A 22,325-nucleotide genomic window follows, 5' to 3' on the forward strand; every position below is an offset into this window, starting at 1 on the left:
CTGATAGCCATATCCTCTATGAATGTGTTGCCTGTTAAAGCGATCTAAGTTAGTGGTTGTCACTACCTTTTTTAGGCAGCAGATTCCATACATCAATTATGTGCTGGTTAGGAATGGAAGGAGCTGTCAGTTTTGGTTCTCTCAGTTTCTCATTTTTCCAATCTTAAATTCAGTTCTCCACATTTCTGCAGCAATTTGCGGTAATTTTTTAAAAATCATGATGCAAATTCTTTAGCATTTTCATGTGATTTTTTCCTAAAACATTTTTAGATGCAGTTTTGACTCATGTCTACATTTTGCAAGTAATTTCTCCTAATATAATGCATTTTTCATTTTTTAAACTAATATATTCATTTTTATGCATACTTTCCCCTAATGCATACATCACAAAATTCAGACATTTTGAAGAACATCTGTGTTTCAGTTCTCATATTGTTTCAGAAAGTGTGAATTTGATCGATTTGGTTTTACATGCAAACTAAAACAAATTTCTTCCCCATCCCTAGTGCTGGGTAAAGTCCTGATTCTCCTCCCAGATTCATTGAATTACATTTGATTCTTGTGTTATGAGACAAAAATAATAAGCTCTTTCTACCCACTTTCTCCATGCCATGCATTATTTTATAAACCATTATCATCTCCTCTTGTAGCCATCTATTTTCTAAATTAACTTCCAGTATTTGTAGCCTGGTATAGAAGGTGCTCCAGCTCCCTGATCATGTTGTTGACCTTTGCTACATTAGAATGCACTGTTACCTTTGTCAAGACACACAGATGTTTAGAAAGATGCTGAAGTAATTTCTAGCGCAGTCCTATGCATGTCCAGTCAGATGTAAGACCCATCGAGTTTGATGGGCATACTTCTGAGTAAATATGTATATGATTGAATTTTTATGTATGTTAAACAGATTTATAGCCTGATCCTATGCAGGGTCCTTTATTCAGAAAAAGAATTCCAGTAAATTAAATGGAACTTATTCCTAGGTAAATGTGCAGTTTTAACCTGCTGTTCCCAGATTTAAAAAAGACAACCCCTGGACCAGGTCAAGAAATAAATGTTGTCCTACTATCTGGTAATAATTGTTCCAAAGGATCAAGTAAAACCTCCTAACTGTTAGAGCCATACAACAATGGAATCAGTTACCTAGAGAGGTAGTGGGCTCTCCGACTCTGCAGGCATTCATGAGGCAGCTGGACAGCCATCTGTTGGGAATGCCTTGATTTGAATTCCTGCATTGAGCAGGGGGTTGGACTTGATGGTCTTATAGGCCCTTTCCAACTCTACTATTCTATGATTCTATGAAAGGATGAACAAGTTAGTAGAAAGCCATATAGCATTTACCATTTTTCAAAAGCTCCATGGAAAACTCATACACAGGAAGTTGATGGTGCTGGTGACTGTTAATTGCATATTTGTAGCGGATGACATCATTGCCATAATTCTCATTAACAAGGAGCCCATGCTGGGGTGGCTGGAGGACAGTAAACATCAGGGTATCTTGAGGTACATCCAGATCAACAACATTGATTACTGATGGATCCACTTCCTTAATCTGGCCCTCCTTCACCTGAGTAGTCAAAGAAAGGCAAATCAGAATTCTTTTGCAGAATGAGAAACTAGTGACAAATTGGATTCCCAAGTCAATGGATGCTAATCTAATCAGTTCCAATAAATCATCATTAATTTTACTGTGAAGCAAAAGACTATCTCCATCTCATGGAAGAGTCAGGAACTGAGCAACAGACAAGCTTGTCTCAGGGGCTGGCCTTACAGGTGTTGGCAGACAAAGCAATTGCTTGGTATCCCACCTGCTCCTGCAGGCAGCAGCTAGTGGTACTCAAGTGTCCACAGCTCAGTTGTGGAGCATCTGCTTTGCACGCAGAAGGTCCCAGATTCAATCTCCAGCATCAGGTAGGGCTGGGAGAGATCTCTCTCTGAAACTCTAGAGAGGCGCTACCAGTCAGAGTAGTGTCTACACTGTAGACCACACTGGGCTAGATGAACCAAGGATTGGGCATGATATAAGAAATTTTCCTAGGTTCCTAACTCCACTCAATTCAATCCACCCTCCTTTAAGAATCCTGTGTAAGCAAATGCAAATAAAACTTCACAAATAGGCAAAAAACCTTGCAATTTAAGAACACAACTATATCCACCAGATATTTCTATCAAACATTTAAAAGCAGGGTAATTAAGCAGCTATAGTGAATGCACCAGGGGAGCAGGAGACCTGACCTCCTCTCTGAGATATTGGACTGCCCTACAAATTGGTCAAAATGAAAACACCATTTGGGTTGGTCTTTCATAGTCCAATCCACTTCCTATGTAGCTTGGAAAAAATTGCTAACATGTTCCTCTGAGCATATGGTGAGTGGTGGCAACCCCTGCAACCAGCCCAAATAATAGAAAGAAGACGTGCTGTACTGATCTTGTTTAAGCAGGGAGGAAGCAACATTATTAAGACAGTTGATATAGTTCAGATGGTCACTTTAAATATGTCTGCTTTACTTTGCAATTTTAGTGAAGTTTCCTATAGGAAATCATTTTCTTTTGTTTCTGTTTCTGTGAAGATGTGAAGTAAAGCAACACTTTGCAAAATTTACACTAAAAAAACTCCAAACATAATTGTGAAATTCTTTATTTATTTATTACATTTGTATACCACCCCATAGCTGAAGCTCTCTGGGCGGTTTACAATAAATAATGGCACTGACTTCTGCAGAATAGTCTCCAGTGGACCTCAGGAGTGTCTCAATTTGCACAAGATAAAACAGTGGGAGGTGAAATATATTCTAGCAAAATTCTAGGTGTGCTCTATGTTTTTAATTGACCATGCCCATTTTGCCTTAAATAAAGTGGTTTAAACATAGCAGGCTGAAAACATGCATCCTCTTTTTTCCAACAGCTAGAGTCGTTGCTGAAGTAGCAACGTATTGTAATCGGTCTGATCTTACATCAAACTCCAGTTTCAGATTTAACTGTTAATGCACCCAAAATAGAAATAGAACATAACCTCCAATTTGAAACACAAAAGGCTGTCTTCACCATCATATGACATTGACCAATAAAAAGGCTTTGAAATTAATAAAAATAAATTTGACACAGATTTCTAGGATGAATAATGAGGGAAATAAAATTTTCTAGTTTAGATTCTCTATAGAAACATTAGTAACACAGGAAAGAAGCAAAGTAAGAACACCAACAAACATACAAAAATATAATTCTCTATCTTTGAAGATGGCAGGTGTTGCCATCACTCACCATATGCTCAGAGGCACGTTACCAAATTCTTCCAAGCTACACAGGAAGTGGATTGGACTGTGAAAGACCAACCCAAATGGTGTTTGCATTTTGACCAATTTGTAGGGCAGTACAATATCTCAGAGAGTTCAGGTCTCCTGCTACCCTGGTGCATTCACTGTAGCTGTGCAATTTCCCTGCTTTTTAAAGTTTGATAGAAATACCTCTTGGCTGTAGGTATGTTCTTAAACCGCAAGGTTTTTTGCCTATTAGTGAATAAAATGATGATCCCAGAGATCATGGTCTGGAGGCACATGAGGCCAACATCTTCCTGTAGCTATGCTGGTCTTGATCTGGTCAGTGCCTGGATGGGTGACTACTTGGGAACTACATATACACTGCCTTAGGTTCCATGATGGAAGAAAGGCATGATATAAATGTAAGAAATATATACAGTACATGGCAGGTGTTGGAAAAATTGTGAGGAGAGGAAGCAGAAGTAGAGGGCAGCTTTATTGTTTTTGGCAAAGGAGACAGCGGGGAGGTTGTATTTCCTTCCTTACTGTAATATTCCTCGCCATGAATTCTGGAACTTCATCATTTGTTGGGTTGATTAATACATAAAATGGTGTCTCCATCGAACGACGTTTCCCATCAGTGGCATAAACCATGAATTGGTCTGTGGTTGGTTCTAGTCTTCTGTGCCTGCTCTGGACATAATTTATCACCAGGGCCTTCATGTTTTTCAACTGAAATGAGGCTAGATGTTTGAAAGAAATGGCAAGTTAATCGAAATGCACATTCTCCTTTCCCGTTTGGAATAGCCGACCCATCACTAGCATGTACACTTCTTTTGACTAGAGGTGTCCATTGAAAAGAAAAGGTGTGTCCTCTAAAATGCTTCTGTGGATGACATTTACAGAAAACTGGGAGTTTACTGTGTGTCCAGGCCAAGGTATTTATTACTAGTGGAGCAAATCTCTCAAAACTTTGGGCTAATTTTTTAACATCCAAGTGCTGTAGGAAGCCAGCTGGAACAGCATTTGTCTGCACACACACACGTCCAGTTTTTTAGCCCCACCACTCAGCAATAGTCTCAGCCTGGCCAACAATAAGGCAGCATATCGCTAACAACTCTCTTTCTCTCTCCAGCTCAGGAACAGAGGAAGCTGCCTTCTACTGAGTCAGACCATTGGTCCATCTAGCTCAATATGGTCTACTCTGCCTTGTAGCGGCTCTCCAGGTTTCAGACTTAACATGGCTCAGAATAAGCCTGTACAAATAAGGCCTCAGACAAAACATGAGTTGCTTGAATTACAGGTCTGCCAGGAATTATCCTCACATCCATTATACAAGCCTACTGACTTGGTTGAGAGAGCTCCAAAATGAGGCAGCTGGAAAAAAATGGTTGAAGATGTGAACCAAGAAGTCCCTTGCAACGGGACAGAGGATTGTGAGGCACACATCACAATCATGGGAGCTATTGTGGTACAGGGGTTAAAGCAAAGGACTCCGACCAGGTTCATATCACTTCATAACCACGAAACTCACTGGGTCAGTTGCTCCCCTTTAGCCTAACCTACCTCACAAGGTTGTTTCAAGGAAAAATGGAGGGGTAGAACCTTGTAGTACCAACCCTGAGCTCCTTGGAGGAACGGGGGGGGGCAGGGAATCTAATAAATGAATGAATGAATAATGTGTCTCAGTTGCCATATCTTCAGTGACCTCACTGCAGTGACTTTAGACTGCATTGTAAGATATTAATGAACAAACTTTTTATGTTTTGTATTTATTGTATTGTGCAACTGGTTTGCTGTCTGGTGGTTAGAAATGTTGCCCACATAGACCCTCTCAGGAGCTAAGATTGGCAGAGGTGCCCTCATGGTAGATCTACTGCCCTCAGATATTGGGGGGAGGGGCAACCTGGGAGAGGGCACTCTCTGTGGCAGCCCCTAAGCTGTGGAATTCTCTCCCCACAAAGATACATGTGGCACCTTGATTATGTAGCTTTCATCATATGCACGTCTTTACTCTGGCCTTTGACACCTGAGACATACGTTTTAAGGCCCACTGTAAATTTAACTGATTTTAATATTGTATTTTTAAACTGTTGTAACCCACTAGGGACCTCAGAGTGAAGGGCAGGTTGATAATGATAATGATAATAGAAGATTCAAGATGCTGCAGGAAATATATGGTGCATTGTCACCTTTAAACACTTTTTAAACATTGCTTAGGAGCCATTGCTCAGTGGCAGAGCATTTTATGAAGCAGATCCAAACTTCAGCCCTTCTCATATCTATTTAAAAAGCTCTCGTGATCTTGGACAGCTGCTGCTAGTCACAGAAGACAATATCTATTTTAGCATGTGTTTTAAATTGTTTTAATTTTAAAATTGTGTTTCAAATTGTTTTTAAAATATGTGTTTTAAATTGTATATTTGTTTTAATGTTTTTGATTGCTGTAAACCACCCAGAGAGCTTCAGCTATGGGGCGGTATACAAGTGCAATAAATAAATAAATAAATAATACTGAACTAAAGATCTGACTAGCCCAAGGTAAAAGATCCTCCGTGGCGCAGAGTGGTAAGCGGCAGTAACGCAGCTGAAAGCTCTGCTCACGGCCGGAGTTCGATTCCAACGGAAGGAGGAAGTCGAATCTCCGGTAAAAGGGGTCGAGGTCCACTCAGCCTTCCATCCATCCGCGGTCAATAAATACAGCATATGCTGGGGGGTAAAGAAAGGCCGGGGAAGGAACTGGCAATCCCACCCCATATATACGGTCTGCCTAGTAAACGTCGCAAGACGTCACCCTAAGAGTCGGAAACGACTCGCACTACAAGTGCGGGGACACCTTTACCTTTACTTTAGCTCAAGGTAGCTCTGTAAGTTTATGTAATTATTCCAGTTGTGAATTGATAAGCTTACAAAGTTCAGAGGCTTTGCCTTTCACCTCCAGTTGTCAATGCTGAATAATTCCCAGCAGCTCCAAATATTCCCAACAAGGAAGTTGTTTGTCAGTCAGCCACAAAACCCTTTTCTCAGTCCAAATGCTTCCTGCTCCAAATGTCTTATAGCCAGTTTCCTAGGTCACAATTTCCCTAATTTTAGGGCCACGTCCATCCTTAACTTCCCCTGGTTATTTCTGAGGAACACAATGGCCCTTGGATGGCTAGCAGGGAGGTTCGAGGAGATGGAGTCTCATCAAAGTTGGCCCAAGACATTCTGCTGCCTGAGGCGAAGGACAAGATGCAGGGCCCTCCTCGGTTCATGTACAGAAATCAAGTGGGCTGGTGACAGGATGGAATCCTCCACCATACCTGAGGCAGCAGGTCAGGCTCGGGAGATGCTGTGTGGCAATAGAGGCAAATGGTTCCATCATCTGCCGCCTGAGTTGGTTGACTCATTCTGCCTAAAGGCCAACCCTGAGGGTCATGCAAATTCAAAAACACCCCAGAGAGAGTTTGTTTCTCTGTTCCAGGTTGAATTGTCTCCAGGTTTGATAGATATGGAGTCCTCCATGCAGTTTAGCCCTTCCTCCTTCTCCTTCATCATGCATTTCTGCCAGGCACAGGAATGGGGGGGCAGACTTACCCAGCAAAGGCAAACAATGGGAAAGGAGGAGGATTTACCCACAATGTCCTATAATTACCCACATTATTCTGAAATGACTTAGCTTCACTCTCTGGGATTTGTGGGTAATCACAATGGCAGTCACCTGGCATCAATTGGAGCACCAAAGAAGGGGGCTTAAGGCAGTGGTGTCAGCAGCAGTGGGACAAAAACCCAAAGATGCTGATGCTGGCCCTTGTCCAGTGCAAACCTTTGACCACAGGACGACAAAATGAAGTAACAGAGAGGGTGGATTTAAAGACAAGGTGCCCTTCGCTATAGCACACACTTACCTATGCTTATTCCTATGTTGCTTTTCTCAAAGCCAGGGAAAGGCAATATATTTTCTATGTACCCAAACTGGGGAGGAGATGCTAAAACAAGCTGCAAGTCATCTGTGTTGGTGTCAGGATCGGTGGCATACAAGTGGCTAACTGTAATGGCTGCTGAGGAGCCTTCATCCACAACAAACATGGCACCTGCAAACAAATGATACAATGATGAGCACCATGACTTAAGGAGCTTGAATTGCAAGGATGTTTCAAGCTAAAGAAACACTGCTAGTAATTGATGGGGAAAGCCATCGTTCATCTGTTTTCCGGTTGTACCAATGACTCTTCTTTTTCACCAAGTGAATGGGGGGGGGGGAACTCACTTGCAAAACAATTTTGCTGATAAGCTATTAAGTATGGTTTATGTGCTGCTCAAGATCGGTTGTTACCTCTGTTTGTCACAGCATTAATTGCCGGAGAGCTGTTACGAATTGCTCATAACGAACCATTTTTTCATGCATCAGTGCTTAATTTCCCTGCTGGGACAATACTTCATTTCCAGAACATTGCTTGGGTGATAGACTGCAAATCACAAAGTTGCTCATACATACATCATTGAAAAGTAGCGAACATGCACGCAATATTGGCAAAATAGCTTGCTTTCATATAATGCCACTCAGTTACAAAGAAACAGTTATTGAAATTGCTGCACAACAGAATGGATGTAGTGTCTGGTCAAGGCATTTAAGGATCATTTCAGTCCTGTGATTTTTTATTCTTGGAAATCCAGTTAATAGCAACACCATCATTTTTTAAAGGTGAACCTGCAGGGGATTGTCTTTTTTAAAAAAATCTTTGTACAGTGGTTTGAAAGCCTTAGGTGCTTGATAAATAATAAATAATAAATTAACATGCACAGTACAGCATTGTCCTAACACCACTGGTCTTCAACTGGTCCAGACTCAAGACCCATCTTTGGCTCCCATCCTGCAACATAGGGCCCACTTTCACATTTTCACTGTTGATGTGATATCACATGACTGACAGGAGGGTTGCTTCACCCACCCGTCAAAGTTGGCCCACAGGGTGGGAGAAAAAAATGAGTTGGGGGGGTAGATCTGGTTAACCATCCTTCCCTTTTCATACCCACCCACCAAATCCCATTTAGACTTCACTAAGACTCACCTGTTTCCACACCCAGCCATCCTCTTTTTAGACCTGGCTAAGCTTCCCTCCATTTCGCTACACACCAAACACCCTTTAGACCTGGCTAAGACTTCTTTCATCCCACCCCCTTTAGACCTGGCTAAGGCTCCCTCCATCTCCCATCCCGCTCCCTCACCCCTTTCAGACCTGTCTAAGCATTCCCCCAACCCACAAGGAAGAGGGAAGTGGGGAAGGAAGATGGATGTGGGTGGCCCAGGTGAGTAATGGGGAAAACTCAGGATAGCTCAGCAACCGTCCTGCTGCCTGCTGCTTTCCTCCTCGACCTACACCACTGAGCCTGCAACAGCATCAGCAAGGCAAGCAATGGTAACACAGCAGAGGACAGTTGCTGTGGAGCTGCCCCAGCCTGTCATGAGCTTTCCTTTCCAGCTTGCCTGCACTGCTCCTCCCTGCCACCTCTGCTGCCTCGCTCCTCTGCTGCTGCAATGAGCCGGGAAGCTTCCCTGGGGAGGCAGCAGAACAACTCTTGCCCTGGAGAGGAGGAGAAAGCAAGTTTTGTGTGACCCACCTAGCATGGTCGTAGCCCAACAGATTGAACACCTACAGTTCAGATCCTGAGCTGTAATCTTAGCATCAATCAGTTCTCCTTTATTTATTGTTCTAAAAAAAAGTTCCTGATTTTAAATTAAGGTTTAAGGAGTGTTACCTTTCTTTATGTTTAGGCCTGGTTTATACATGCAAAACAATGGCAGAATCCTGAAGTGGCAGAGTAGGCTGTACCATTGTCAAGCTGCAGGGATGAGTACTGTATTTTTGAATGCTCCTTCACTTTTTTTTTAAAAAAGCCCACTTCCTTGCAAGTAAAGACAATACTGTAACATCACTGAGAAAGAGGCTAACCCAGCCCTCTCACATCTATGCTAGTTTCTACTTGCAAGCAGATTTATTTGTCACATGGGAGCATCCTCAAATATAATCTCCACCTGCAATCTGAAATGTTATAATAAATTCTACCTTCTCAGGACTTTACCACCTCATTCTATTTCATGTATAGACCAGACCTCATATTTCACCATTGACTTGAACATGGACTCAAGTAACAAAACTAGCCATTTAGATTCAGACATACAACTTTTGGCTACTCTTTGTTATTCCTTGCATTTAGCGTTCTTTCCACATGGATCACTGTGTCTGCATGCTAGTAAAGACCAAGACTTAGATCATGCATTGCCACAGCAATGTGGGAGCCACTCCATATGGTCCGGTCCCACATCAGCTTGATAATATCTAAGTGACAGAATCACAAGGGTGGGGCAGAACACATTGTCCCTTTCCAAGTGACTGGAAAGGCCAGGTAACATTTGCATGAGAAGGATCTGTGCCACTCTGCAATCATGTCATCATTTTTTCTTTATTTAATTAGATATTCCCCCACTCCAAGTTTTATTGGGATTCCAGAAAATAGGAGAGCTTTAATTTTTCACTCTCCTTCCACAATCTTGACAAAAATCACCCCTGCACTGCAATTAGGCAAAAAAAAAAAAAAAAGCTCCGATTGGTGCCAAGTACCCATGGGGGGTGATTTTTATTTTATTTTATATATTTATTAAATTTCTATCCCGCCCCTCCTCTCAGAATGTGTCAATGTGGTGAGAGTAAAAGGTAAAGGTGAAGGTGTCCCCGCACTTATAGTGCGAGTCGTTTCTGACTCTTAGGGTGACGTCTTGCGACGTTTACTAAGCAGACCGTATATATGGGGTGGGATTGCCAGTTCCTTCCCCGGCCTTTCTTTACCCCCCAGCATATGCTGGGTACTCATTTTACTGACCACGGATGGATGGAAGGCTGAGTGGACTTCGACCCCTTTTACCGGAGATTCGACTTCCTCCTTCCGTTGGAATTGAACTCCGGCCATGAGCAGAGCTTCGGCTGCGTTACCGCCGCTTACTGCTCTGTGCCACGGAGAGTCCTCTGCGACACCGAGGGTGAGAGAGGTGAGAGAGGGAAGGGTTAAACGTCACCTCTTCACATGTTCCAGTCCCAATAAAAAAATTTCCTGTGCTGGTAACTGAAAAAAGAAAAAAACAAGAACATGGTTCCTAGTGATGCAATTAGCACTGTGTCTGGTTAGGATCTAAATTAGTATCCACCAAATGTTTGTTGAGTAGATGCCTGAAGAGCTCATCAGATCCTGAACTACTATGTGATCACTGCCTGTCTTACTTGCAACTCAACCCACACTTATTGCACCATCACTCTGCCCACTTTGGAGTGGCACAGAAAGATGGATGAAGTTGTGATTTGAATTGTGAGGAAGCAATCCCATGGCCACTTTGCTACACGCTGAACATAGCATGGATTCACCCAATCTACATTCTCAACATGCCAACTGAGCATACATAAAAATTAAGGTTGTTGTTTTTTTACCAGCAAAAATGGATGGTGGCTGGTTGTCTACAGGAAATATTGTGATGTTAATGTCATATACTGGAAAAGCTTTATGAAGTGGCACAGGAGGAAAGGGAGTTCCATCATAACAACAGGAATTGACATCTGCGCCAGTTTCATCATCCGAGACAACAAAAGTAAGGATATCAAATAAAGGAATCAAGCCAATCTCTCCACCTAAGGGGGGGAAACATATAGATAATCAGGATATTTATACCAGACAAAAACTCCTATAGGAAACATGCAGAGATGGCAAAATATTTTCAGCAATAGTCACAAGATCAAGAATAAGGAATATGAAGTTCAAGATAAATTTCTAAAATTGTTTTTATGGTGTATTATTCCTTTCAAGAGGGATGGCTTACCTGTGGTCATCCTGATGTTGTTGGACTCCAATTCCCATCATTCTAGCCAATGTGGCCAATAGTCAGGGAGGATGGGAGTTGTAGTAAGTCAACACCTGGAGAGCCTCAGTTTTCTATTCCCAAAAATGGCTAACTAGCCATATCGACCTCCCTGCTACCTCACCCCTCCCCATAAGCAACAGTGACCCACTTGATGGGAAGCTAGCATAGAGGCTCTAACCTACCCAGTGAACAGCTTCCCTGCCTTACAAGAGATAATCGCAAGGATATCAACAGGATGTGCGTAAAGTCTTTTTTTTCTGTATCATGCATACATGCATTTTTTTCATACAGATAGGATAAAAAGACTAAGCCCTGGAGAAAAAAATTGAATTATTCTCTATTAGCCATGAGGCAGGAGGAATCAAATTGCCCTTTATTAGCCAATGCTAGGGATGGAAAGATCTGTCAATTTTGGTTTTCTCAGTTTCTCATTTTTCCCTTCTTAAATTCAGTTCTCCACATTTCTTCAGCAATTTGCAAATTTTTAAAAAGATTCTCATAGAATTCTTCAGCATTTTAGTGCAAATTTCTCCTAATACACATTTGTGTAGGCAGTTTTGATCAATATACACGTTTTTGCAAGCAATTTCTCATCATATAACAAATTTTTGTATATTACTTTCACTCATTTTTATGCACACTTTCCCCTAACATATGCATTTTTGTAAACATTGGTTGGTTGGCGAACTGCATTGTAAAATTCAAAGAAGTGTGAATTTCAAAGGTTGGCTGTGTTTTGGTTCTCATAATGTTTTAGAAAGTGTGAATTTGATAGCTTCGGTTTGAAATGTGAACTGAATCAAATTTCTCGCCCATCCCTAACCATCACATATAACTCTCACTTAAAGGGTATGCCATATATAGGAATTATTAATGTTAAAGCAATTCCAATTCCATGTTCCAGTATTTTCCCCAATAACTATTTTGAAAACAATGGGCATGGGTCAGCCAAGGACTCTGAAGTCCCATTGCATCAAAAGGTAGAGTTACACATATGTTCCAGTCTCTCCTGCTGAAATAAAATGAAACCAAGAGGTGCTTAAATTTGGCTTGACCACACTCAGTATTTTTTCATTCTTAACATATAAATCAAAATATTTGAATTTTCAGAGACATTTAATTTTCAAAGAAGCACTCATTATTATTCAATAAGGGCTGGATCCACACACAGAAGGGGGCAGGTGGAAGCTACCTTTCCTATCTTCCTGTGAGTTCCCCCAGCAGCTCCCTGAAAATGCTCCCCTGAGGACTGGGGAACCCGGCTGAGGGGGGGGCTGTGGCATTGGGGGCTGATAGGGAAGTAACTACTGCAGAGAATTGGGTGGAGCAATTTTCTGCTCCACTTGCAGGTGCCTCTGCCCAAATTTCTGCAATGACTTCTAGTTTTTCACTTCCATATATAGGGTAGTAGTGGCACAGAAAGACAAAAATACCATCCCAAAGGACCCTTCAGACACAATGGAGCCACCTTTAAGCTACAGATATGGTTGTGAGATGTTATAATGGAACTGCAACTGATTTCATCAGCATAGTAAAGACTTGTCCTGGATATATGATCAGAGCATTGCTCTAACTCACTTTTATGTTCATAGGCCACTCCTCCAGAAACAACATCTGCTTGGAGAAAATGATCCACCACAATTCCATCTTTCTTCACAACCCCATGTTTAGGATGTCGAGCGAGCATAAACATCAGCTGCATGTCTTCACTGTCTGCATCAGTAGCATAAAGGTTCTCTGAGGTGATGGACACGACTTGACCCTCTGGACATTGCATGAAGGGAATGAGGTCAGCATTCAGGACAGGAGGTTCATCATTTACTGGCTTCACCTGGGAAAAAATATGCAAACAAACATTGTGTTAAAAGCACATTAGCCATTTATTTGTGTATGCAAGCATAGTTTTCTTGGCAAAGACTAAAAGCTGCAGATGAAGGATGTGTTTAAGACAAAGAGTAAATTGTTTTTTGTTTTTGTTTTCCCCTATATGTACAGGCTGCATGCACATGATATTATTTTAGAATCAATGGAGAGTAAGTACCTGTTTTTTCTACCTAATCAACACACAGTCTAGGCCTATTTCTTATTTTTGAGATATATATATACTTTATATTAAATTTACAAATCTTTAACACAGCATCAATAATCAAAATACAATCCATACATAAAAATAGTACTTACTAAACTATCTTATATTTACTATATCCCCCTAAACTGTATCCCTCCCCCCGTCCCAAGCAATGGTATATTCTATATGCACTTAAGTACTTTATTATAATATTTAATATGTTAACAAAACTAGAAAATAAATAGATATACGGAACCTTATCTAAATGAAAGTATTTTATGGTTTAGGCATTCCAACTGGCCACACGTTCTATTGGTGGGGTCCATCCGTGTGTTGTTTGGCTTACATACATTATGAAAGGGTACCAAGTGTCCACAAAGGTTTCTTTCTTCAACTCTCCCCTTGCTATTCAGAGCTTAGATGTTAATTTTTTCCATGAGCGCTATATGACATACTTTCTGCAACCAATATTTTATTGAAGCACCCTTTAGGTCTTTCCGGTGCTTGGCATAAGCACCATAAGTAGATGGTGCCATAAGTAGATGGCCTATCAAGTTCTTACATTGTATGTTCTTATTAGAATCAATCGATAAATTTAAAATAGCAAGTTGTGCTGTTTGAGTGATGTCTTGATTGGTTATTTGATTAATTTCTTTGAAAATAGCATTCCAAAAGGTTTTAACTTTTTCACATGTCCACCACATATGGTGGTACATAATAATAATAATAATAATAAAATTTAATTTTTGTGTCGCCTATCTGGCCGAAGCCACTCTAGGCGACGTACAAACTAAAATTCAGTAAAATACAATACAATGCAGATAAAATACAATGAAGTCATTAATCACAGCAGCATGAGATCAGTTAGGGCAATCAATAGATAATAAGTATCCCAAAAAAGTTAGCCCTCCCCGGAAATCCTAAAGGCCTGTCCAAAGAGCCAAGTTTTTAAGGCCCGGCGGAATGTATCCAGGGAAGGGGCATGGCGAAGATCGAATGGGAGGGAGTTCCAGAGAGTGGGGGCCACCACTGAAAATGCCCTCTCTCTAGTCCCTACCAACCTAGCTGTTTTCGTTGGTGGGACTGAGAGAAGGCCCTGTGTGGCTGATCTGGTTGGGCAGCTTAATTTGTGGTACTGGAGGCGCTCCTTCAGGTAAACTGGGCCGAGACCGTACAGGGATTTAAAGGTTAATACCAACACTTTGAATTGGGCCCGGAAAACAACTGGAAGCCAATGTAGGTGAAATAATACTGGCGTGATGTGATCACGGCGGCGGCTGTTTGTAAGCAACCGTGCCGCCGCATTCTGCACCAGTTGTAGTTTCCGGACCGTTTTCAAGGGTAACCCCACGTAGAGCGCATTGCAGTAGTCTAATTGAGAGGTGACCAGGGCGTGTACCACCAGTGGGAGCTGATGAATAGGGAGGTAGGGTTGCAGCCTCCGTATGAGATGTAATTGGTACCAAGCTGCCCGGCTCACTGCCGAAATCTGAGCCTCCATGGACAGCCTGGAATCAAGAACCACCCCGAGGCTGCGGACCTGATCTTTCAGGGGTAAACTTACCCCATTAAACTGTAGGTCAACAGCACCCAACCTCCCCATCACCCACAAGTAGCACCTCGGTCTTATCAGGATTGAGCTTCAGTCTGTTCCTTCCCATCCACCCACTCACAGATTCCAGGCACTTGGACAAGGTCTCCACAGCCATCTCTGGTGAAGATTTAAAGGAGAGATAGAGCTGCGTGTCATCAGCATATTGGTGACATCGCAGCCCAAAACTCCTGATGATAGCTCCCAGCGGATGTTAAATAGCATGGGAGAGAGGATAGAGCCCTGTGGCACTCCACATGTGAGGGGCCAAGGGTCTGAAACCTCATCCCCCAATGCTACCTGTTGATGCCTGTCAGAGAGAAAGGAACGGAACCACTGCAAAACAGTGCCTCCTATTCCCAATCCTTCCAGGCGATCTAACAAGATACCGTGGTCGACGGTATCAAAAGCCGCTGAGAGATCCAGGAGGACAAGAAAGGTGGATTCTCCCCTATCTAATGCCCTCCTCATATCATCCACCAGAGCGACCAAGGCTGTTTCAGTACCATGTCCAGTCCTGAAACCCGATTGGTATGGATCCAAATAATCCGTTTCATCCAAGTGTGCTGACAACTGGCCAGCCACCACTCGCTCAATGATCTTCCCCAAAAATGGCAAATCTGAAACGGGGCGAATTTCTCCCTACATTTCATAAGAAACCATGATGGGCAAGGATCAATCAGACAGGTGGTAGGCTTTACCGTTGAAAGCACCTTGTCCACATCCTCAGAAGGAAGAGGCTGGAACCGATCCCACTGAACCGGACTGCAATTGGTCAACTCTGGATCCTCCACTGCATACACAGCGTACGGAATCGAGTTCTTCAGGTGCTCGACTTTATCAGCAAAGTGCTTTGCCAATTTGTCACAGGAAGCCTTAGAGTGTTCCAAGGGTTCCTGAGCAGCTGGACCGACCAGGCTTCGGACCACTTGGAACAGCTTCCTGGGACAGCACTCTGCGGATGCAATAGAGGCAGCAAAGAAATCCTTCTTTGCTGCCCTTATTGCCACCTGGTAGGCAGCTATTGCTGCTCTAACCTGTGTCCGAGCATCTTCAGAACGGGATTTCCGCCACCGGCACTCTAGCCGTCTCACCTCCTGCCTCAGACTACGCAACCGGGGTGTATACCACGGTGCTGTCTGAGTTCTATTCAGGGGGAGAGGATGTTTCGGAGCCACCTGGTCTAATGCCCTGGTGATTCCCTCATTCCACTCCATCACCAGGGTTTCGACCGGGCGACCTTCAGCAGGTTCCAATTCCCCCAGCGCAGTCAGGAATCCCTCTGGATCCATCAGGCGCCTGGGGCGGACCATTCTAATAGGTCCTTTACCCCTGCGGAGGGAGTGTGGCATCGAGACGTCAAAATTCACCAGATAGTGATCTGACCATGACACGGGGGTAAAAGAAATAGCCCCCAACTTCAGAACACTTCCTACCGCTCCCAGGACAAATACAAGGTCGAGAGCATGACCGGCTACATGGGTGGGCTCAGTGTTATTAAGGTACAGTTCCCAGGAAGCCAATTGAACCACATACTCTCCAACATTTAGGGGAGAGGATGTGGTTAACCGTCGATGCGTATACTGCAATAGCATACCAGCGATGGGCAATTTTTAACATTACCTCCTGAACTTGATGGAAGGAAGTGGGTATCAAAAGATTATTCTACAATTGTCTCTGTCATCCAGTTCCGTCAACCAATCTCCCTCCCATTGGTGTTTGAGTCCTGTTAGCTGTTCTGACCCCATATCTAAAAGTAGGTTATATAGTCTAGAGATACCCTTTTCTCCGTTTTGTGCTGCCAAAATTATATTTTTCAAAGATGCTAGGTTTGATATTGCTTGTGCTTCGATTTTTGGGTGGGAAAGAAAATCATGAATTTGTCTCCAAAAAAAAGCCATTGAAGTCATGATTGGCCCACTATTTGTTTAAAGTTTCTTTCTCTTATTAAAGCTTTATTGGGGTAAAAATCTCTTAAATGAAATAATCCTTGTTCTTCCCACTGTTGCTATGGTAAATATTTTTTACTGAAAAACTCCTGGTGAAAGAATAAAGAGACTAAAGGTTTAGGTATGAGTCATTGTGACCATTGTCCCCAGATCCTGAGCAAAGCAGTTGTAAATGGATTTTTGCTGATTTGCATTATTGTTTTATTTGCTTTTAGTCTAAGGAGCCATGTTCCCAGCGGAACACCTTGTATTTCGGTGTTTTCTAATTGAGTCCATTTTTTTTTATTTGTCACCTATTATCAGTTGTAGTAGGTGGTATAACTGGTTGGTATCATAATAAATTTTTATGTGTGGGACTCCCCATCCTCTTTATTGGATTTACAAAATAATAATGTTTTTTTTAATCCTAGGAGATTTTTTTCAAAAATAAAATGACTTAGTTCCTTTTGCCAAATTTTAACTTGTTTTTCAGCTACATATACTGGGAGTGCATGAAAAAGAAACGTTAACTTAGGTAAAACATTCATTTTTATTGTGGCTATTCGAGCAGATAGAGAGAGTTTTAATTTGGTCCACCGGTTCATATCTGCCTTTATGTTATACCACAAGGGTCTATAATTATCCATAAACAGTTTATTCATATTTTTATGTATATGTATACCTAAATTTCGCAACTGCCTTGGGCACAAACTAACTCCCAGGGCAGATGAGAATCACCTCTGAGCCACGGGGGGAATATGGAAACATAATGCTTCAGATTTTTTAAGGTTCACCCAAAGCCCAGAGACATTTGCAAAAGTTTCCAGTATATCTTTGATATGAGGTACAGCTTCTGCTGGGTTTGTAATAAGTAGGGCTGTATCATTTGCATACATACTAACCAAATATGTTTCATTCCCAATTTCAATTCCTTTTATTTTATTGTTGATTCTCAAATACTGTGCTAGTGGTTCTATTGCTAAAGAGGAATAGGAGAGATGACAATAGGCATTCTGGTTTGGTGCCACAGCATATGTCAATATAGGGTGAGTCAATCGAATTAATTTTTACAGATGCTATTGTTGGGGAATAATTTTTTTAGTGTTATAAATTCATTACCAAAATTCATTTTTTGTGTTACTGACATTTAAAAAGGCCAGTGTACGCAGTTAAATGCTTTAAAAATATCTAAAGATATAAAGGGGCAATTAATTTTACAATAATTAATAAGATTTAAAATTCTTCTTCAGGGGTCAGCAATTTGTCTATGTGACACAAAACCAGATTGATCAGAATGAATTAATTTTGGAATTATATGTTTCAATCTATTGGCTATAATTGAAGTAAATATTTTATAATGTGTATTAAGTAGTGCTATGGGTCTATAGGAATCTGTCAGTCGGGGATCACAATGAGGTTTTAAAAGGACTACAATTTTAGATTGAGTCCACGCCTGGAAGTTAAAAAGATTTGATAATTGTGGAATCAATAATGATCTATATCGTTTTTAAAATAAATTGGTAAAACCATCTGGTCCTGGTGTTTTATTTGTTTTAAGCGATTTAATTACTGATTCAATTTCCTCTTTACTAATATTTTTCATTAAAAATGTAAATGTACTGCCTTGAAGTCGATTCCGACTTATGGTGACCCTATGAATAGGTTTTCATGAGGCTGAGAGGCAGTGACTAGCCCAAGGTCACCCAGTGAGCTTCATGGCTATGTGGGGATTCGAACCCTGGTCTGCCAGGTCGTAGTCCAACACCTTAGCCACTACACCATTAGTGTTCTTTTATCTGTATTTTGCAGGAATTAAGTTTTGCTTTTTGTATAAATTTCTCAGTATTTTCTGGATCTACAGTATTATTTTGGTATAAGTTTTTTTAAAAAGTAGCAAATGTCTCCCTAATTTCCATTGGACAACAAGTTATTGAGCCATCTTTCTTTTGTAGTTACAGTATGTTTTTTGTGTTTTTGTTTAATCCTGTTTGCTAGTAACCATGAGCCTCTGCTACCAAACTCATAAAACCTGTGTTTAGTGTATAGAATGTTGAAATGGAAATGGACTGCCTTCAAGTCGATCCTCACTTATGGCAACCCTATGAATAGGGTTTTCATGGTAAGCAGTATTCAAAGGGGGGTTACCATTGCATCCCTCTGAGGCTCAGAGGCAGTGACTGGCCCAAGGTCACCCAGTGAGCTTCACGGCTGTGTGGGGATTCGAACCCTGGTCTCCCAGGTCGTAGTCCAACACTACACCACACTGGCTTTCTATATAGAATGTTAACCATGGTTTTGTTAACTTTCAGTAGGTTTAATTCTTTACGTTTTATTTCTATTTGTTTATAAATCTGATGGGAACCTGTTTTCCCATATTTTTGTGCTAGATCTTTTATCTTCTTGTCTAGTTTATTAATTTGCAAATTATTTATATTTTTAATTTCATATAGTTCTTTTATACAAATTCCCCTGAGTACAGCTTTCATGTCCTCCCACTGAGTTCTGACTGGCATTCCTGGAGTATTATTTTCTTTGAAATAATTATTTAAAGCCTTGTGGATCATGCCTCTGCTTGGCTGTGTGGTCAGTAATATAGGGTTAAATTTCCAGTCAAAGGGTTTTTTATTGAACTGTGTATTTTCTGTAGTTATTGAGACTGCACCATGATCTGTGATTCTTATTGCTCCTATTTCTGCATTAATTACAGATGGAAGCAGATCTGTTGTGATGAGGATACTGTCCAACCTGGAACGGGATTTAGCGGTCATTGAGAAAAACATAAAGCTATAGTCTCTTGGTGTAATTCATTCCAGGTATCTTTTAAATTAAATTTCTTGAGAACAGTAACAAATTGTTGTTTATCCTGAGAAGGTGGGGACTGTTTATTTATTTATTTATTTATTTATTTATTACATTTGTTAGTTGCCCATCTGGCTGGCTGTCCAGCCACACTGGGCAACATACAAAATAAAAACATACAAATACATTAAAACATTAAAAATCTCAACAATAATAATAAAACCTAACCCACCCCAAAAGCCTGCCTGAAGAGCCAGGTATTCAAGGCCCGATGGAAGCTCATCATAGAGGGGGCATGGCGGAGATCATTTGGGAGGGAATTTCACAAAGTGGGGGCCACAATTGAAAAAGCCCTCTCCCTAGTTCTCACCAGTCTAGCTGTTTTAACTGGTGGGATAGAGAGAAGGCCTTTTGAGGCTGATCTTGTTGAGCAGCATCCCTGCTGATGTTGGAGGCGCTCCTTCAGACAGACTGGGCCGAAACCGTATAGGGTTTTAAAGGTCAGAACCAACACCTTGAATTGGGCCCGGAAAACAACGGGTAACCAGTGCAACTCCTTCAGCACTGGAATGATGTGATCTCGCCGGTGGCTGCCTTTAATCAGGCGAGCCACAACATTCTGTACCAGTTGCAGCTTCCGGACCATTTTCAAGGGTAACCCCATGTAGAGCACATTACAGTAGTCTAGGCGAGAGGAGACCAGGACATGTACCACAGATAGGAGCAGATGGTTGGGAAGGTAGGGGCGCAGCCTCCGTATCAGATTGAGTTGATACAGCGCCGCCCGGCTCACAGCTGAGACCTGAGCCTCCATGGATAGGTGGGAGTCAAGAATGACCCCCAGGCTGCGGATCTGGTCTTTCAGGGGCAATTGTACCCCATTGAGCACCAGGTCAACATCCCCCAACCTTCCTTTGTCTCCCACAAACAGTACCTCGGTTTTGTCAGGGTTCAGTTTCAGCTTATTCCTTCCCATCCAGCCACTCACTGACTCCTGGCACTTGGATAGGGTTTCTACAGCCAACCTCGTTGACGATTTGAATGGGAGATAGAGCTGCGTGTCATCAGCATACTGGTGACACTGCAGCCCAAATCTTCTGATGATAGCCCCCAGCGGCTTTATATGGATGTTGAACAGCATCGGGGAGAGGATTGAGCCCTGTGACACCCCACGAGTGAGAGGCCAAGGATCCGAAACCTCATTCCCCAATGCCACTCTCTGGTACCTACCAGAGAGGAAGGAACGGAACCACTGCAATACAGTGCCCCCTATGCCTAACCTCTTCAGGCGGTCCAGAAGGATACCGTGGTCAACGGTATCAAAAGCCGCTGAGAGATCCAGGAGGACAAGGAAGGTGCATTTGCCCCTATCCAACACTCTCCTCATATCATCCAGCAAGGCAACCAAGGCCGTTTCAGTCCCATGTCCCGGCCTGAAGCCTGATTGAAATGGATCCAGATAATCCGCTTCCTCCAAATGCACTTGCAACTGCTTCGCCGCCACCTGCTCAACCGCCTTGCCCAGGATGGCAGATTTGAGTCTGGGCGAAAGTTGTTCAGATCTTGGGGATTCAAGGAGGGCTTCTTTAAAATTGGTTTTATTACTGCCTCCTTGAGAGCTGATGGCATTACTCCCTCTTCCAGGGACGTATTTACCACCATCTTGATCCCCTTACCCAGTCTGTCCTTGCAGCTCATAATGAGCCACAACGGGCAAGGGTCGACTAAGCAGGTGGTTGGCCTTAAGGTTGAAAGCACCTTGTCCACTTCTTCAGAAGGAAGAAGCTGGAACCAATCCCATACCACCGGAGCACCACTGGCTGCCTCTGGCTCGCTCACTGTGTCCACAGCGCACAGAATAGCGCTCTTAATATGATCAATCTTCTCTGTAAAGTGCTTTACAAACTCATCACAGGAGGCAGGGCTGGTTCCAAAGGGCGGCCAGGTTGGGCACTGGCCCGAGGGCCCCGCAGCTCTAGGAGTCCCTGGGAGGCCCCTGATGGGCCCTCCGCTCCCCTTCCGCGATCCCGCGGATTGCAAGACGAGCTTCCGAGCCGCCCGCCATCCCCTACGCTTCACCTACCTTTCTCTGTTGTTCACGCAGAGTTGCCATCAATAAAGATGGCGGCCGAGTTTTCCGTAAGGGACTGGAGCCTCTGCCGCCATCTTGGTTGATGGCAGCAATGCGCGCGCTGCATGCCATCAACCAAGATGGCGGCAAAGGCTCCAGTCCCTTACGGAAACCTTGGCCGCCATCTTTATTGATGGCAACCCTGCGCGAACAGCAGAGAATGGTAGGTGAAGCACTGGGGATGGCGGGGGATGGCGGGCGGTTCGGAAGCTCGTCTTGCGATCCACGGGATCACAGAAGGGAAGCAGAGGGGCCTGGGGCAGGCTAATGCCCAAGGGCCCCCGCATTCCTGGAGCCGGCCCTGACAGGAGGTCATAGCATGTTCCATCGGTTCCGGGGCAACTGGAGCGACCAGGCTCCGGACCACTTGGAACAGCCTCCTGGGACAGCACTCTGCAGCCGCAATAGAGGCAGCATAAAAATCCTTTTTTGCTGCCGCAGCCACTCTAGCCCGTGTCTGATCGTCGTCAGAGTGAGATTTCCGCCACCGACGCTCTAGCCGTCTCACCTCCCGCCTCAGAGTTCGCAACCGTGGAGTATACCATGGTGCCGTCTGAGCTCTATTCAGGGGGAGAGGGCATTTCGGAGCCACCCAGTCTAATGCCCCCATGATTGCAGCATTCCACCCCTCCACCAGGGTCTAAACCGAGTGCCCATGTGCA

At 42.9% G+C, this 22,325-nt stretch overlaps 1 protein-coding gene across 12 annotated transcripts in view; it reads right to left on the reverse strand.

The window, feature by feature from the left end:
• FREM1 (FRAS1 related extracellular matrix 1) overlaps nucleotides 1-22,325 on the reverse strand; it is a 151,110-nt gene that overhangs the window by 58,482 nt on the left and 70,303 nt on the right. For all 12 annotated transcript variants that reach the window (XR_009763176.1, XM_061630186.1, XM_061630171.1 and 9 more), the window contains 5 exons: nucleotides 12,725-12,977; nucleotides 10,719-10,916; nucleotides 7,146-7,331; nucleotides 3,805-4,001; nucleotides 1,343-1,568 (listed from right to left, as the gene is read on the reverse strand). Coding sequence is in view for 11 of the 12 variants with exons in the window: in XM_061630186.1 (XP_061486170.1) it covers nucleotides 1,343-1,568; nucleotides 3,805-4,001; nucleotides 7,146-7,331; nucleotides 10,719-10,916; nucleotides 12,725-12,977 (1,060 nt within the window). In the remaining variant the exon portion in view is untranslated. The remainder of the gene's footprint in view (nucleotides 1-1,342; nucleotides 1,569-3,804; nucleotides 4,002-7,145; nucleotides 7,332-10,718; nucleotides 10,917-12,724; nucleotides 12,978-22,325) is intronic.

The sequence above is a fragment of the Rhineura floridana genome, chromosome 1, assembly GCF_030035675.1.
Source record: "Rhineura floridana isolate rRhiFlo1 chromosome 1, rRhiFlo1.hap2, whole genome shotgun sequence".
Lineage (NCBI taxonomy): Eukaryota > Metazoa > Chordata > Lepidosauria > Squamata > Rhineuridae > Rhineura > Rhineura floridana.